General features: G+C 48.0%; 1 protein-coding gene across 2 annotated transcripts in view; it reads left to right on the top strand.

Annotated features, from left to right (window-relative positions):
• The window catches only part of LOC115466332 (histo-blood group ABO system transferase 1-like), an 89,387-nt gene that overhangs the window by 35,365 nt on the left and 37,222 nt on the right, over positions 1-16,800 (top strand). For both annotated transcript variants that reach the window (XM_030197510.1, XM_030197509.1), the window contains one exon: positions 10,907-10,936. In XM_030197510.1, coding sequence (XP_030053370.1) covers positions 10,907-10,936 — 30 coding nt within the window. The remainder of the gene's footprint in view (positions 1-10,906; positions 10,937-16,800) is intronic.

Below are 16,800 nucleotides of genomic sequence, written 5' to 3'. Positions count from 1 at the left end.
TTGAGCAAGTGCAAACCTGGTGGCGCCAGGTCCCTCCTTTTCTCCCCCCTCCCGCTGGCTCCGTAAAAAAAAAAAAAAAAAAAAATTTTGAACGTCCTTAAAGGCGTTTATTTCGACGTTTATTGCAGCTACTCACTGGGACACCAGGTCGTTACAGCTCGAGCGGAAAGCAGGTAATTTTTACCTTTTATAGCGGGCAGGGGGTTCCCCGATTGATCTCCACGTGGCATATGGCGTCGGAGGGCGAGGGCGCAAAGAGTCGCTCCCCGGATCGCTTGGGCGCTTCTAGAGGGGATGCGGGGGTTTTAAAGTCTGATTCGCCCTTGTTGGGTGACAGTTTCGTGGCCGATGAGTGTCCCGGTCCTTCCTCCGGCGTGGCGGTTTTTCCCGCCATAAACGCCCATCCCCCGCTGCTTGCCTCCGCCATCTTGGCCGGCCACGCGGCTCGGACGGCTTCTTCTTGGGCCGCCCTTGAGGTAGGAGACATTAATGCCATGAACGCCCTTAATTTGGGCGACGGCACAAAAGCGGCTAAAGTTAAGCGCCGTTCTTCCCGCGCGGCTCCTTCGCGGAGTGTCGCGCCGGACGCCATCTTGGATGCGCAGCATGTCTCTCCCCCGCTCTTGCGAGCGCCGGTTGAGGGTGCGTCTAGGGCTGTAGCCCAGGCTGCGGAAGTGCACAGTCTGGGGGGTTTCTCCCCCGAGTTTGTTTTGCTGCTGCATCAGGCTTTCCTTATGCAGAACGCTGCCCCTGCTCCCTCGTCTGGTAAAGAGGTTGAGGTCCCCGGAGGTAAACGCCCTCGGGTTGATTCCCAGGCCTTGGAGGACTTTGTCTCCTCCGATGTAGATGAGGGCAGCGTATCTGAGTTCTCCCAACGGTCCTTTGCGGATTCCTTGGAGGAGACGGATCCCCGCTCGGTTGGAGCGGATGACCCCTCTGCAGCGCGGCTTTTTAGCTCAGAGGATTTGCCCAACCTGTTAGTGCAGGCCATGGGCATTTTGAAGATTTCCTCTCCGGAGGACGTCTCTCCCTCAGCCCCTATTGGCTCTGCCATTATGCTGGGGACGAAGCGCCCGCCTAGAACCTTCCACGTGCATGATGCCATGCACACCTTAATTTCGGCTCAATGGGATGTCCCGGAAGCGAGCCTTAAAGTGGCTAGGGCTATGTCCTGCCTCTATCCTTTGCCTGAAAGTGAACGTGAGGCCTATCTGTGGCTTACCGTGGATTCTTTAATCACTGCGGTGACTAAGAAAACGGCGTTGCCGGTGGAAGGTGGCACGGCCCTAAAGGACGCCCAAGACAGAAGATTGGAGGCGGCCTTAAGGTCGTCCTTTGAGGCGGCTGCTTTAAGTTTGCAGGCCTCAGTTTGCGGCTCCTATGTGGCCAGGGCGTGCCTGACTATGGTGCAGCGGGCTTCCCCCTCGGATCATTCCTTGAGGGCTGATTGGCCGGCCCTGGAATCGGGCTTAGCCATACTTGCTGTATGATGTCTTGAGGGCCTCAGCTAAAGGCATGGCTCAGACAGTCTCTGCGCGGCGGTGACTTTGGCTGAAGCATTGGTCTGCTGACCACGCCTCTAAATCCCGCCTGGCTAGATTGCCTTTTAAAGGCAAGCTGCTCTTTGGGGTCGAGCTGGACAAAATCGTGACCGATCTCGGCACGTCTAAGGGCAAGAAGTTACCAGAGGTCAGGGCTCGGGCTAGTACTCGCCCCGGTACCTCCAGAGGACGGTTTCAGGAAGCCCGTCGGTACCACCCGGGCAGGTCGGGCTCCTCTGCCCCCTCTTCCTTCAAGAGGAATTTCTCCCCCAAGCAGCATTCCTTTCGCAGAGACCGCCGTCCCGGAGGTGCTCCCTCCGGTCCTCCCCCAGGGTCTCGTACCCAATGACGGGGCCTTGGTCCACGCCCCAGTGCAGATTGGAGGACGGCTGTCCTCGTTTCTGGGCGAGTGGACCACAATAACTTCAGACGCTTGGGTGCTGGAAGTCATCAGAGACGGCTACAAGCTAGAGTTCTGCCGACCCTTAAGAGACGGGTTTGTACTCTCTCCCTGCAAGTCTCCGGTCAAAGCTGTGGCAGTGCAGCAGACCTTGGACAACCTGATCCGCCTGGGTGCGGTCGTTCCGGTGCCAGAAAATCAGATTGGCAAGGGACGTTACTCCATTTACTTTGTGGTACCAAAGAAAGGAGGTTCTGTCCGGCCTATCCTCGACCTCAAAGGGGTCAATCGGGCCTTGAAAGTGCGGCACTTTCGCATGGAGACTCTCCGCTCTGTTATAGCGGCAGTGAAGGCAGGAGAGTTCTTGGCTTCCTTGGACATCAAGGAAGCGTACCTGTATATTCCCATCTGGCCTCCTCATCAACGCTTTTCTGCGTTTTGCAGTCCTGGGACGACACTTACAGTTCAGAGCCCTCCCTTTCGGGTTGGCTACTGCTCCGCGGACCTTTTCCAAAGTAATGGTGGTCATAGCGGCCTTCCTGCGAAAGGAAGGAGTACAAGTCCATCCTTATCTGGACGACTGGTTGATCCGAGCCCCCTCTTATGCAGAGTGCGGCAAAGCTGTGGACCGGTAGTTGCTCTTTTGAGCTCCCTGGGATGGATCATCAACTGGGAGAAGAGCCAGCTGCACCCGACTCAGTCCCTGGAGTATCTGGGAGTTCGATTCGACACCCAAGTGGGCAGAGTGTTCCTGCCAGACAATCGGATTGTCAAACTTCAGGCTCAGGTGGACCAGTTCCTAGTAGCCTCTCCTCTTCGGGCTTGGGACTATGTGCAGCTGTTGGGCTCTATGACGCCACGATGGAAGTAGTGCCCTGGGCCAGGGCTCATATGAGACCACTACAACACTCTCTGCTGCAGCGCTGGACTCCGATGTCGGAGGATTATGCTGTGCACCTTCCCTTGGACCCAGCAGTGCGCAAGGCGCTGAGCTGGTGGATGCAGACAGACAAGTTGTCTGCGGGAATGCCTCTGGTGACCCCGGAGTGGATTGTCGTCACGACGGACGCCTCTTTGGCGGGCTGGGGAGCCCACTGCTTGGGAAGGACAGCGCAGGGGCTCTGGTCTCCTGCAGAGGCAAAGTGGTCTATCAACCTCCTGGAACTCAGAGCCATTCGGTTGGCGCTTTTGGAGTTCATCCCGGTACTGGCGTTGAAGCCAGTACGGGTCCTGTCGGACAATGCCACGGCTGTGGCCTATGTCAACCGCCAGGGAGGTACCAAGAGCGCCCCTCTAGCCAAGGAGGCCATGAATCTATGCCAGTGGGCAGAAGCGAACCTGGAACAGCTGTCAGCGGCCCACATTGCCGGAGTCATGAATGTCAAGGCGGACTTTCTCAGTCGCCATACCTTGGAGCCCGGAGAGTGGCAGCTATCTGCTCAGGCGTTCTTGGACATCACGAAGCGCTGGGGCCAGCCGAGCCTAGATCTGATGGTGTCATCGGCCAATTGCCAAGTGCCGCGCTTTTTCAGCAGAGGACGGGACCCTCGATCCCTGGGAGTAGATGCTCTTCTCCAACAGTGGCCAACACAAGAGCTTCTCTATGTGTTCCCGCCCTGGCCCATGTTGGGCAGGGTGTTAGACCGGGTGGCAAAGCATCCGGGCCGGATAATCCTGGTGGGTCCGGATTGGCCCAGACGTCCCTGGTATGCGGACTTGATCAGGCTCTCAGTCGACGATCCTCTGCGGCTGCCAGTGGAGCAGGGCCTGTTGCATCAGGGTCCCGTGGTGATGGAGGATCCCTCCCCCTTTGGTCTTACGGCCTGGCTATTGAGCGGCAGCGTCTGAGAAAGAAGGGCTTCTCAGACAAGGTCATCGCCACTATGCTGAGAGCGAGGAAGCGCTCTACTTCTACTGCTTACGCCAGGGTTTGGCGTATCTTTGCAGCGTGGTGTGAAGCAGGCTCACTTTCTCCCTTCACTGCTCCAATTTCTTCAGTGTTGGCGTTCCTGCAAGAAGGTCTGGAGAAAGGCCTGTCGCTCAGTTCCCTTAAAGTCCAGGTAGCGGCTCTGACTTGCTTCAGGGGCCGACTGAAGGGTGTTTCCCTGGCTTCGCAGCCAGATGTGGTGCGCTTTCTCAAGGGGAGTTAATCACCTGCGCCCTCCTCTGCACTCTGTGGTGCCTGCGTGGAATCTCAACCTGGTGCTAAGAGCATTGCAGAAGCCGCCTTTTGAACCCTTGTCGAGGGCATCTCTGAAAGACCTGACGTTGAAAGCAGTCTTTTTGGTGGCTATCACTTCAGCCAGAAGAGTTTCCGAGCTCCAGGCACTCTCATGTCGAGAGCCTTTTCTGCAGTTCACTGAGGCAGGAGTGACTATTCGCACAGTGCCTTCCTTCCTGCCCAAGATTGTTTCTCGCTTCCATGTGAATCAGCAGCTCTGTCTCCCTTCCTTTCGTAGGGAGGACTACCCAGAGGAATACTCTGCTCTTAAATATCTGGATGTGAGACGTGTCATCATCAGATACTTGGAAGTGACCAATGATTTCCGGAAATCGGATCATCTGTTTGTCCTGTTTGCAGGTCCTCGTAAGGGTCTGCAGGCTGCTAAGCCTACAGTGGCAAGATGGGTCAAGGAAGCCATTGCAGCGGCTTATGTGGCCGCGGGGAAGGTGCCGCCTATCCAGCTGAAGGCTCATTCCACTAGAGCTCAGGCGGCCTCGATGGCAGAGGCCGGGTCCGTCTCCTTGGCAGAGATATGCAAGGCGGCAACTTGGGCTTCGGCCCATACATTCTCCAAGCATTACCGCTTGACTGTGGCTGCTCGGGCGGAGGCCCGGTTTGGAGCTTCAGTGTTGCGGTCAGGGATTTCAATGTCCCGCCCTGGGTGAGTACTGCTTCGGTACATCCCACCAGTCTATGGATTGATCAGCTTGATGATATGGAAGGTAAAATTATGTATCATACCTGATAATTTTCTTTCCATTAATCATAGCTGATCAATCCATAGCCCCTCCCAGATATCTGTACTGTTTTATTCTGGTTGAATTTTAGGTTCAAGTTTAGTCTTCAGTTACTTCAGGAGGACTTCGTGTTCAAGTTTTTTCACTTGGATTCTTCAAGAGTTGAGACGAGTTTGTGTTACAGTGAGCTGCTGCATTCCTCTCCCCTCCGTTTTACGGGGCTGGATTGAGACTTAAATTCTGCCGGCACTCCCTCCCGCTTCGTGCGGCTGTAGGGCAGCTTTGTACCACTCCCGCTTCGGCGGTGTTAGGGTCAGTCAGCTCCTCCCGCGGTTGCGGTTGCAGGATAAGCCAGATCCCCCCGCATCGGCGGGGTGGTGTCCCTCCCCCCGCTCCGCGGGGATGAGCTGGACGGATTCCCCTCCCCCACTTGTGTGGGGATGAGCTGGGTTAATTCCCCTCCCCCGTTTCGGCGGTGGTGAGCTGGGCAGAGTGTCCCTTTGTGGGTGTAATTCTCTAAGTGCTGAGTCCTGCGGATGGAGCTTTGATATCGACAGACTGAGGAGTTTCCGGCAGCACATGACCACATATAGGGAGGCAAAAGTTTGCTCTCTATCTCCACCTGCTGGTAGATGGACACAACCCACCAGTCTATGGATTGATCAGCTATGATTAATGGAAAGAAATTATCAGGTATGATACATAATTTTACCTTCTGGCGCACGGGTGGTAATCGGCATTTTGATGCGCGTTGACAGTTACTGCCTGGTTAATGTGTAAGACTTTACCGCTAAGTCAATGGCTGGCAGTAAGGTCTCAGTCCCAAAATGGACGCACACCAATTTTCATTTTGTCACACATCGATTTTCGTACCCCCCCCCCCCCCCCCCCCAAAAGGCATTTTTTACAAGTGTGTGAAAAATAATCTTGCGCGCAACCAAAACCCATGCCTACACTACCGCAGGCCATTTTTCAATGTACCTTAGTATAAGGACCCGTAAAGGAGCTATCATATGAAGATGAAAGTAGAAAAACACAAAAGGAAATTTAGAAAATTCTTTTTTCATTGAAGGAGAAGTGGATCTCTGGGACAGACCTCCAGTGGAGGCTACAGGACACAAAAGACAGGCAGAACTCAAGCATGCATGGGACAGCCACTAATGGATATGGTTTATCGTTTATTAGGATTTGATAGATCACCCCTTAGTACAATACAGCAAGGCGGTTCACAGCAAAATAATTTAGGAATAGAGAAAGGAACTTCATTTTGTATAGGAAAGTGGAAATGTCAGCCAGAAAAATCAGAGAAGAGGCGGAGAAACAGCAGAAATACACAGTGCAGGATATAGAGCATAGAGTATATTTGTGGTAGGGCAAAGGATGGAAGGGATAATTTATCAAATAATATAAAAGGCAGGCACCAGTGGGATGGCTAAGAGGTCCTTATAAGTAAACAAGTATTGCCATACTGCAACAGACCGAAGGTCCATCAAGCCCAGCATTCTGTCTCCAACAGTGGCCAATCCAGGTCACAAGTACCTGGCAAGATCCCAAAAAAAGTACAATACATTTTATGCTGCTTATCCTAGAAATAAGCAGTGGATTTTCCCCAAGTCCATTATAATAATGGTCTATGGACTTTTCCTTTAGGAAGCTATCCAAACCTTTTTTAAACCCGCTAAGCTAACTGCTTTTACTACATTCTCTGTCAACGAATTTCAGAATTCAATTACACGTTGAGTGAAAAAAACGTTTCTCCGATTCGTTTTAAATTTACTACTTTGTAGCTTCATCGCGTGCCCCCTAGTCCTAGTATTTTTGGAAAAAGTAAACAAGTGATTTCACATCTACCCATTCCACTCCACGCAGTGGCGTACCAAGGGGGGGGGGGGGCGGTCCGCCCCGGGTGCCAGTGGGTGGGGGGTGCTCCGCTCCCGCCGCCCTCCTTTAAACAAAAATCGGCGAAGCAGCATCGTGGGCAGCGCCTCGCCTGCCCTGCTTGTGAAAAATTCAAATCTCCTTCTCCCGTCTTGACGTCGACCTCGGGCCTTCCAATCAATCACTATGTCCCGCCCTCCTCTAAGGTAAATTCCGCGAGGGCGGGCGGGACATAGTGATTGATTGGAAGGCCCGAGTCGACGTCAAGACGAGGAGGAGATTTGATTTTTACAAGCAGGGCAGACGAGGCGCTGCCTGCGATGCTGCTTCGCCGATTCAGACAGTAGTGAGAATGGGACTGAGGTGGGGAAGGAGAGGGGCGAAAGGGACTGGGGTGGGGGTGTTCAGAGGGGAAAAGGGGACGGGGAGAAGGGGGGACTGGGTGGGGGTCTCAGACAGTGGAGGGGGAGGGGAGAAGGGGACTGGAGTGGGGATCTTAGACGGGAGAAGGGATGGGAGAAGGGACTGGGGTGGGGGTGTTCAGAGGGGAAAGGGGAGGGGAGAGAAGGGGGACTGGGGTGGGATCTCAGATGGGAGACGGGGAGGGGAGAAGGGGACTGGGATGGGGTTCTCAGGGGAGGGGAGAAGGGGACTGGAGTGGGGATCTCAGATGGGAGAAGGAAGGGGAGGGGAGAAGGGGACTGGGGTGGGGGGTGTTCAGAGGGAAAAGGGGAGGGGAGAAGGGGACTGGGGTGGGGGTCTCAGGAGAAGGGGCGGGGAGAAGGGGAACTGGGTGGGGGGTGTTCAGAGGGGAGATCACTGGGTGTGGGTCAACAGACAGGGGGAGGGAGAAGGGGACTGGAGTGGGGATCTCAGATGGGAGAAGGAAGGGGAGGGGAGAAGGGGACTGGGTAGGGGTGTTCAGAGGGGAAAAGGGGAGGGGAGAAGGGGACAGGGGTGGGGTCTCAGACAGGGGAGGGGAGAAGGGACGGGGTGGTGGTCTCAGACGGGAGAAGGGGAGGGGAGAAGGGGACTGGGGTGGGGGTGTCAGAGGGGAAAAGGGGAGGGGAGAAGGGGACTGGGGTGGGGGTCTCAGACAGGGAGGGGAGAAGGGGACTGGGGTGGGTGTCTCAGAAGAAGGGGGCGGGGAGAAGGGGACTGGGGTGGGGTGTTCAGAGGGGAGATGACTGGGGTGGGGGTCACAGACAGGGGGAGGGGAGAAGGGGACTGGAGTGAGGATCTCAGATGGGAGAAGGAAGGGGAGGGGGAGAAGGGGACGGGGGTGGGGGTGTTCAGAGGGGAAAAGGGGAGGGGAGAAGGGGACTGGGTGGGGGGTCTCAGACAGGGGAGGGGAGAAAGGGGACTGGGGTGGGGGTCTCAGACGGGAGAAGGGGAGGGGAGAAGGGGACTGGGGTGGGGGTGTTCAGAGGGGAAAAGGGGAGGGGAGAAGGGGACTGGGGTGGGGGTCTCAGACAGGGGGAGGGGAGGGGAGAAGGGGACTGGGGTGGGGGTGTTCAGAGGGGGAGAAGAGGACTGGGGTGGGGGGTCACAGACAGGAGAAGGGGAGAAGGGGACTGGAACTGGGGGCTGAAAAAAGGGGCAGTTAGAGAGGGGACAGATCCTGGATGGAAGGGGGAGCGAGAGGGAGGGCAGACCCCTGGATGGATGGGAGAGGGAGGGCAAATGGTGGATTGAAGGGGCAGAGAGAAAGGGCAGACAGTGGAGTGGATGGAAGGGAAAGGGCAGACAGTGAATGGAAGGGGCAGAGATAGAGGGCAGATGTGGATGGAAGGGGCAGGGTGAGAGGGCAGACATTGGATGGAGGAGACAGCAGAGAGGGCTGGCACTGGATGGCAGAGAACGAAGACAGATGCTGGATGGAAGGAAGATGGTGAAAAGAAGATGAGGGAAGCAGAAACCCGAGACAACAAACTGTAAATAAAATATATATTTTTGTTTTTTGCTTTAGGATAAAGTAGTAATGTAGCTGTGTTAATAAATGTTTATAATAGAACATGTAAACAAGGTAATCTTTTTATGGACTAATTTTAATACATTTTGACTAACTTTCGGAGAACAAACCCCCTTCCTCAGGTCAGGATAGGATACTGTAACAGCACTATACTGTACTGACCCGAGGACGGAGGTTTTGGCCTCTGAAAGCTAAATGTATTAGTCCAATAAAATGGTATTATTTTACTTTCTATATTTGTTTTATTTCTATTTGTTAATTTGTAAAGTGGCTGATTGGTACTTGTTAGTTTTTTCAAATTTACATCTGCTGTCTTTATATTTTGCACAGTACTAGGGGACAGTTTCTGTTTCTGTAGTGTTGTATTGTATGCAGAGTCTGGCATTGGGGGTTCAGTTTAATTTTTGTCTAAATAGTGGATTAGGGTGTATCTGTGTTTGTGAAAAAGACATGGCTTTCAGTTGGCATTGACTGTGCAGGATCTACGATCTGTACTATTCTGTCTGGTTTCGTTTTACAATAGGTGAATTGATGTTCTAGTGCTCACTGTAGTGTTTAAGATGCTTTCCTTTTCCTTGTGTGACTCGTAGAAATGACTGCTTATGGTATGGTAGAATTGCTCTAAAGGTCCCTGAGTGTTTTGTATTCTCGGCATATGCCTAGTACTGCATTTTTTTTTTTGGGGGGGGGGGTGTTTAAAAAGTGACCGGCCCCGGGTGTCAACTACCCTAGGTACGCCACTGACTCCACTCAGTATTTTATAGACCTTGTAAAGGGGGGGGCCGCTTCCTCCTCTTGGGTGGAGCCAGCAAGCCTGAGGGGCTCCCAGGGTTCCCGGACAGAATGCTGCTGATACTGGGACTCAGGGCCAAAGTATTTTATTATCAAGGCAATTTCATACCAAAAATCATAATATATTCTTCAAAACAAAAGGTACAGCCCTCTTAATATAGTCTTCAAAAGAAAAAGGTACAGTTCTCATAAGATAATCTTCAAAAGGAAAAAAGGTACAGTCCAGGTCCCAAAATCCCTCAGCAAACGCTCAGTTCCTCAAGACCACAGGTCTATTAGGGCATTAGCTTTCCTCCCCCCTCCTTCAGAAGGGTTTAGTAAGAGTTCAGCACACTTCCAATATAGAACAATAGTTCAGAACGAATCTTTATGGACAGTCTTTGTATATCAAACCAATACCACAAATCACCTGCCTTTTCACAGCACAGAGGGAACCCTGTAAAGAACAGGGTTGGCAGTTTCTCCCACCTCTCAGCACCACGCCCAGTGTGGCCTCCTCCACTGCCTTCAAGTGCTGGGCAGGACAACCTTTGAACTCTCCCACTCCATGTTTGCTGCTTTTCTCCCTTAGGCAGCTCTAGTGGCAGGCTATTTCCTTCCTCCACATACTCCATGGAATCTCTCTTTCCATTCGCCTCCCTTCTCTCCTGGTGATTGAGAGCCTCCAGGATATCTGCCCTCCCCTTCTCACAGCTGGGGGGAATTATATTACCTAGATTGTAAGCTCTTTGAGCAGGGACTGTCTCTATGTGTCACGTGTTCAGCGCTGCATGCGTATGGTAGCGCTATACAAATGTTATTAGTAGTATGGTGAAGCCAGGGAAACCGAGCTTCATCCTTCCCTCGCCCTCTAGTGGGGAATGGAGGTAACAGGCTCACCCTGCCTGGAGCCATTGCTCCCCCTGCTGGGACTGGGAATCCATTCATCTTTTTAGGACTACTCTCCTCACTCATCCTTGAAAAGACTTCTGGGACCCGGAGGTTCTGGACTCAACTGCTTCATTTGGACTCAACTGCTTCATTCGGGGAATCTCTGGGGCTTGCCTTGTCTCAACCTATATCATATCTCCCCTCATAACTATTAAAGGAATCCAAGAAACCACTTTGTCCCAGAGAAAGTAAATAGACTCCAGTCTCATCAAAAGAATACCAACATATATTAGTTTCAGATCTATTTCAGAAATATGTAAGACAAGTTTTAATGAATTTTATATCATTGTATTTTTTCTGATATCTTGTAACCAGTTGGATGAAGCGGTCTGTAAGTGTTTAGATTAGATTAAATTAAATTAAAAGAGTCCAGTGAAGGTGGCAGGGATCACAACAATGAAATAAATCAATATTTTTTCTTTTCTTGCACAGGTGGCTAGAGGTTGGATCTCTAAGAGGCAGGTCAGTATACTTTCTCGATAAACTTGAATACAATTAGGGCCAGATTTATAAATCAGGGAAGAAAATAAACCTGAAAACGTTTTCCATATTGTCTTTGAAAGTGTACTAACCTATCATTTTGGTTTTAGCTTAACAGCAAATCCTCAGGTTTCAGTTTAGATCTTAGGGCCCTGTTAACAAAGGCACACTAGCGTTTTTAGCACACTCTAACCATGTAGATGCCTATAATATTCCTATGGGCGTCTACATGGTTAGCGAGCGCTCAGTTTTAGCAAGTGCTAAAAATGCTTGCATGTCTCTGGCACAGGGCCCTATCTAATGAGTGTGGATTTGAAAAAATAACTTAAATATAAGTGTGACACTTCTAATGTTTTAAGTAAATCTTTTAGGGTTCAATATTGGAAAAACTGCTGGCCTTCTAAATATGTCCCCTATTTTTAGTCACAAAGAATAACAGTGAATAAAGGTAATAGCATGCCCACTTATTATATAAGGAGGAAAAAAACCTCATCAAAACTGAGGCATGCAACAGTCAATGAAACCGGATCGCAAAATCAGCAGACCAGCATGCACACAGCAAAAAAAGGTCATCATTGGTCAAAAAACCTCCTGTAGTGTTCAAGTGTTGCAAAAAGACATTCTATAGCAAAATTAGTCTTCGGTTCTTAAATATAATGTACGGTTAATTATCAACAAACACTTATCTTCAATTAAGCGTTGCGTCAGTGCTCGAAGACAACTGTCTGTTGACTACTAGAAAAGGGGCATCTTTTTTTTCCATAACTCTATAGCCATAGAATGCGCTGCCTCAGAGTTTGCAGGCAGAGAAATCATTATCCCATTTTAAGCGTCCTCTTAAGTCACATTATTTCACTATTGCTTTTGATGTTGTTTTTCCTGGGAGTTAAATGGGATTATAAATTGTATTTTATTTAGTTTTAATGTCTATGGCAGTGGTTCCCAAAAGTTTTCAGTTCATGGCACCCTTCATGTCCGAGCAACTTTTCGTGGCACCTCCCAATCTCCGCCCCCCCCCCCCTCCCCAGCCACACAGGTCTCCATCTTTTTATCTGCACAAATATATCAGTGCTAGGGTGTCCCTATAACCAGCCCCTCCAAATAACACACTGATTACGATTTATAACAAATTACTATTCTACCTATCAGACTAACTGTTCACGTGTCCTTTAGATTGTAAGCTCTTTGAGCAGGGACTGTCCTTCTATGTTAAATTGTACAGCGCTGCGTAACCCTAGTAGCGCTTTAGAAATGTTAAGTAGTAGTAGTAGTAGTAGTACCTATGAAAAGTTATTCCATTATTATACTTCCTCTTTGTACATCTGTATGCTGCACAAGCCAGCATGTTTAAAAATGTAACTGAGATTAAATAAAAAATGCTACCAACAATAAAGATTGACAACGCAGATGCAGTGGCTCATAGGTTTGCTTGCTTTTTTTGGAATGGAAGGAAAACAGAGACTACTGACCTATTGGCTTCAATTTTTTTGACTTCATCCCGTCTCCTGTTTTCATCCAACCTCCTTAGCAGTCACCTCTGGGCCCTGAACGCCGTCTACTCCCTGTCTCCATTGGCCGCGACAAAAAAAACTAGTTTGGGGCCGCAGCAGCCTTCAGGCATGTGCTATCAGCTCTGCTGGTCCTCTGCCCCCGCTGACGTCAACTTCCAGTTCTGGGGGGTAGAGGACCGGCAGAACTGACAGCACATGCTTGAAGGCTGCTGCAGTCCTGCACTTGGGTTTTTTTTTTCTTCCGCTTCTGCACTGCTGTGTGCAGTAGTGGTTCGGGCGGGAGGGAGGTCGGGATTTGCTGTGGCACACCAGGGTGCCATTGCGCACAGGTTGGGAAACGCTAGTCTATGGTCTTGAATGGATGGGCTTTCCTATTATTCATTGTAGCCCATTTTCTTTCTTTTTTGTTTTCAATTTTGTAATTTATATTTTATGATTTTAAACTGCTGTGATATTATGTAAAGCTAAGCAGTATAACAAATGTATAAAGTATGGGGCTCATTTTTGAAAGCAAAAAAAAAAACATCCAGAAAGTGTCACAAAGCACCATTTGGATGTATTTCTTCTCAAAACATCCAAATTGTATTTTCAAAACCTATTTTGCAGATGTTTATCTATGCATTTCGTCTGCAATACATCCAAATTACAAGGGAGTGTGTCGGGGGCGTTTCGAAGATAGGATTAGGGTGGGTTTAGGGCCATAATGAAACAAAATGAAAATGTCTAGGGTGAAAACTTCAATGTTTTGGTCTACACCTGTTTTTATAATAAGGCATCAAAAGGTGCCCTAAATGACCAGATCACCACTGGAGGGAATGAGGGCTGACCCCTCCCACCCCAAAAATGCGAATAAAAATAGTATTCATCATCCTCTATGACAGACTCAGATGTTATAGCCAGGTGTATTAGAGCAGTATGCAGTTCCCTGGAGTAGTGTGTAGTGGGTGCAATGCAGGCCCATACCTCACCCTACCTGTTACACTTGTGGTGGAAACTGTGAGCCCTCCAAAACTCACAAGAAACCCACTGTACTCACATATATGTGCCCTCTTCAACCAACCCTAGCACAACTCTTCATATATAGTCATTACTTTAATTAGTATAACAAGAGGAGTGTTTTCATTAGAGTTTTAATTATATCTTTATTAGTTTTAATTACATTTAATTAGTTTCTGGGAAATAAACACCAAATAAATTACACATTATACCATATAATCTTAAGGCTCTTTATATTCATCTAATATCACTAGTACGTGAAGAAGTTTTAATTAAAAAAACTATGTAATACTAGGATACAGAGGGCAGGCCAGCAGTGCGAGGGCTGAGTGTCACATGTATGATTATCTCCCAGTTGGTGAGAGGTTATATGTGTGTGATCAATGCAAAGAGCTCCTAGCTCTCAGAGAACGAGAGGCTAGAGTAGCAGACTTGGAGGAGCTGAGGGAGACAGAGAGGTACATAGAGGAGGCCTACAGGGACGTTGTAGAGAAGTCCCACCTCAAGTCTGGCAGCCCCTATGCTGCCTTAGAGGAGGGAGGCCTCCTAAATTGAGAGCATCATCCTGGTGAAGTTGGAAATAATCTTGTAGTCAGGACCAGCCCACCAGGGGATGCAATATCTTCTCATACTGAAGCTGTGTCTCCAGGAGCTTCTGCCCAGGATGGAAAGCTTAGGACAGCTGTTGTAGTTGGTGATTCGATTATTAGGCGTGTAGATAGCTGGGCGACTGGTGAATGTCAGGTTCGCTTGGTGACTTCCCTGCCTAGTGCAAAGGTGGTGGACCTCACATGTCACCTAGATGGGATTTTAGATAGTTCTGGGGAGAAGCCTACTGTCTTGGTACATATATATTCGCATATAGACTTTTCAGACTGTTTGTTGTTCCTATTTACATCTTGCTCAGCAGTTGACAGTGATAATGTGCAATCTTGAAAATCTGTCTGCTTTTTATTTAAAGACACCTGCAGGCTCATTTTCAAAAGAGACAGACGTACAAAAAGTGACATAAATCCACACAAAAGGTGCCCCAAATGACCACTGGAGGAACTCGGGGATCACCTCCCCTTCCTTCTCCAAATCACAAAACATTTTTCCAAACAGCACTTTCTAAAGGAAAAGATAGACTTTTTTTTGTAGAAAATGACCTTTCCTGTTCTGATTTTATACATTTTACAAAAAATGTCCAAATTCAGACTTAGATGTCATATCCAAAAATGCTCCTTGTGCATTTGACTTGCCCAAAGTCACAAGGAGCAGCAGTGGGAATTGAACCCATGTTGCCAGGATCAAAGCCTGCTGCACTAACTATTAAATCACTCCTTCTCTGTTTTGGACATCTTGCATTTGGATGTCTTTGTGTTCGAAAATGGCCGAAAATCCAAGGACGTCCATGGTATTTTCGAAAACAAATATGGACGTCCATCTTTTTTCAAAAATGACCTTTTCCCCGCTTCCGAATTTGGACGTTTTACAAAGACGTCCAAATTCCAACTTAGACGTTTCTTTAGAAAATGCCCCTCCTGGTCTACTATGCTCTCTATTGCAACCTCACTATCTGGATGCCCTATTGTTTGACGTCGGTGGTAGGCAAAATGGTAGAGACAATTATAAAGAACAAAATTACAGAGCACATTCAAAAGCATGGAATAATGAGACAAAGCCCACATAGATTTAGTGAAGGGAAATCTTGCCTCACCAATCTAATCTAGATGGTTAGAGTGCTGGTGTAGATAGGAAGTAACCAATAGAAAACAAAAAGGAGGAGGAAAACCCTCACATGCAACGAAGGCAATAGAACAAAAAAAGTGGATGTCAAGGAGGATGTCAAGAAGTCTTTAATATAACAGCTAAAATAACGACCCAACCCGGCCGTGTTTCGGCTCCAAGGCCTGCATCAGGGGTCTATTAGATCTACATGAAAAACAAAATAACTAATTACATAAAAAGTAATGTAATTAGACAAAAATGACATATATAAAATAGTGACATATATAAAATCAACTTGTGCAATAATCACATTCATATATATATACAGAGATTAAAAAGTATAAAAAATCAAAAGTAAAAGATGAGTCTTGGCTTGTACATTATGTATTAGACTTTACATGGGTCAGAGGTCATCAGGTGATAAACAATCCAATATGTTTAGAATCGGACAAACAAATGTGCAAACTAAAAACAAGTAAAAAATGCTATCAATAGTATATACACATAGACCTGATAATAATTATCTGTAAATGTATGTGAAAATGGGTTTTACCTCTTGTGTTTGGCTGATGGCTTAATCAAGAGAAAAGTAGCTGTTAGGGTTCTGAAGAATAGAAAAACAATAAGGTTAAGACATTTAAAAGTATATATTTTTTATTTTTGTTACATTTGTACCCCACGCTTTCCCACTCACGGCAGGCTCAATGTGGCTTACATGGGGCAATGGAGGGTTAAGTGACTTGCCCAGAGTCATAAGGAGCTGCCTTTGCCTAAAGTGGGAATCGAACTCAGTTCCTCAGTTCCCCAGGACCAAAGTCCACCACCCTAACCACTAGACCATATATCTAGACAAACCTGAATATATCAAACTTAACATGCAGTGAAACTGTAGTGGTTGATGCCAAAGTTTTAAAAGAAACAAACAATGTGTCTGTAAATAAAATGCTGAAAAGTATGGCTGACATTAATTTGTGAAAGAAGAACAATGGTGACAGTCTACCAAATCAGAAATATGTGACGGACTTTGAGTCACCTTTGAATGCTGTGGAGACATATGCCTAAATGTATTGGAATAGACGCAGATGTATGTTGCAATATCTATAGTAGGGAGTCAGAAGGAGAAAAAGGAATTACGCCAAAAATGAAACTAAAACGGAACAGCGTGTAGTCGGATAGACTAGTGAAGATGACTATGGAGTACATAATGCATATAGCTATGAAATAAAAAAGTGTCAAATAAAAAGAGGGAAAACTGAGAAAATCCAGTGCTGCTGTACACCGTGATGGTAGAACGCATCTATGACGTCAACAACGTAAACATAATGATTATTTGTAAACTGTAAACTGTAACTTGTAAATTTCCACTCTGTGTTTTTAAAAATAAAATGCAGTTGGAGAGGACAAATATTACTATCTTTTAGGAACCATATTAGAAATTGCATCTATTGTGAAAACTGAATTTTTGTAAATGTTTTACTGGCGATCGTGGTGGTATGGTGACGTGCATATTTCATGTATCTAATGTTATTGAGTATGTCAAGTGTGGCTACGTCAATCTGAAAGAAAGAAATTTAAACCAATTAGCTTTGAAGCTACGTCGCACCATAGAGTGTTACTGGGATCAATTTT

Source organism: Microcaecilia unicolor, chromosome 3, assembly GCF_901765095.1.
Source record: "Microcaecilia unicolor chromosome 3, aMicUni1.1, whole genome shotgun sequence".
Taxonomy (NCBI): Eukaryota; Metazoa; Chordata; class Amphibia; order Gymnophiona; family Siphonopidae; genus Microcaecilia; species Microcaecilia unicolor.
The sequence above is the reverse complement of the archived record's forward strand: the minus strand, read 5'-3'. Positions and strand labels throughout refer to the sequence as shown.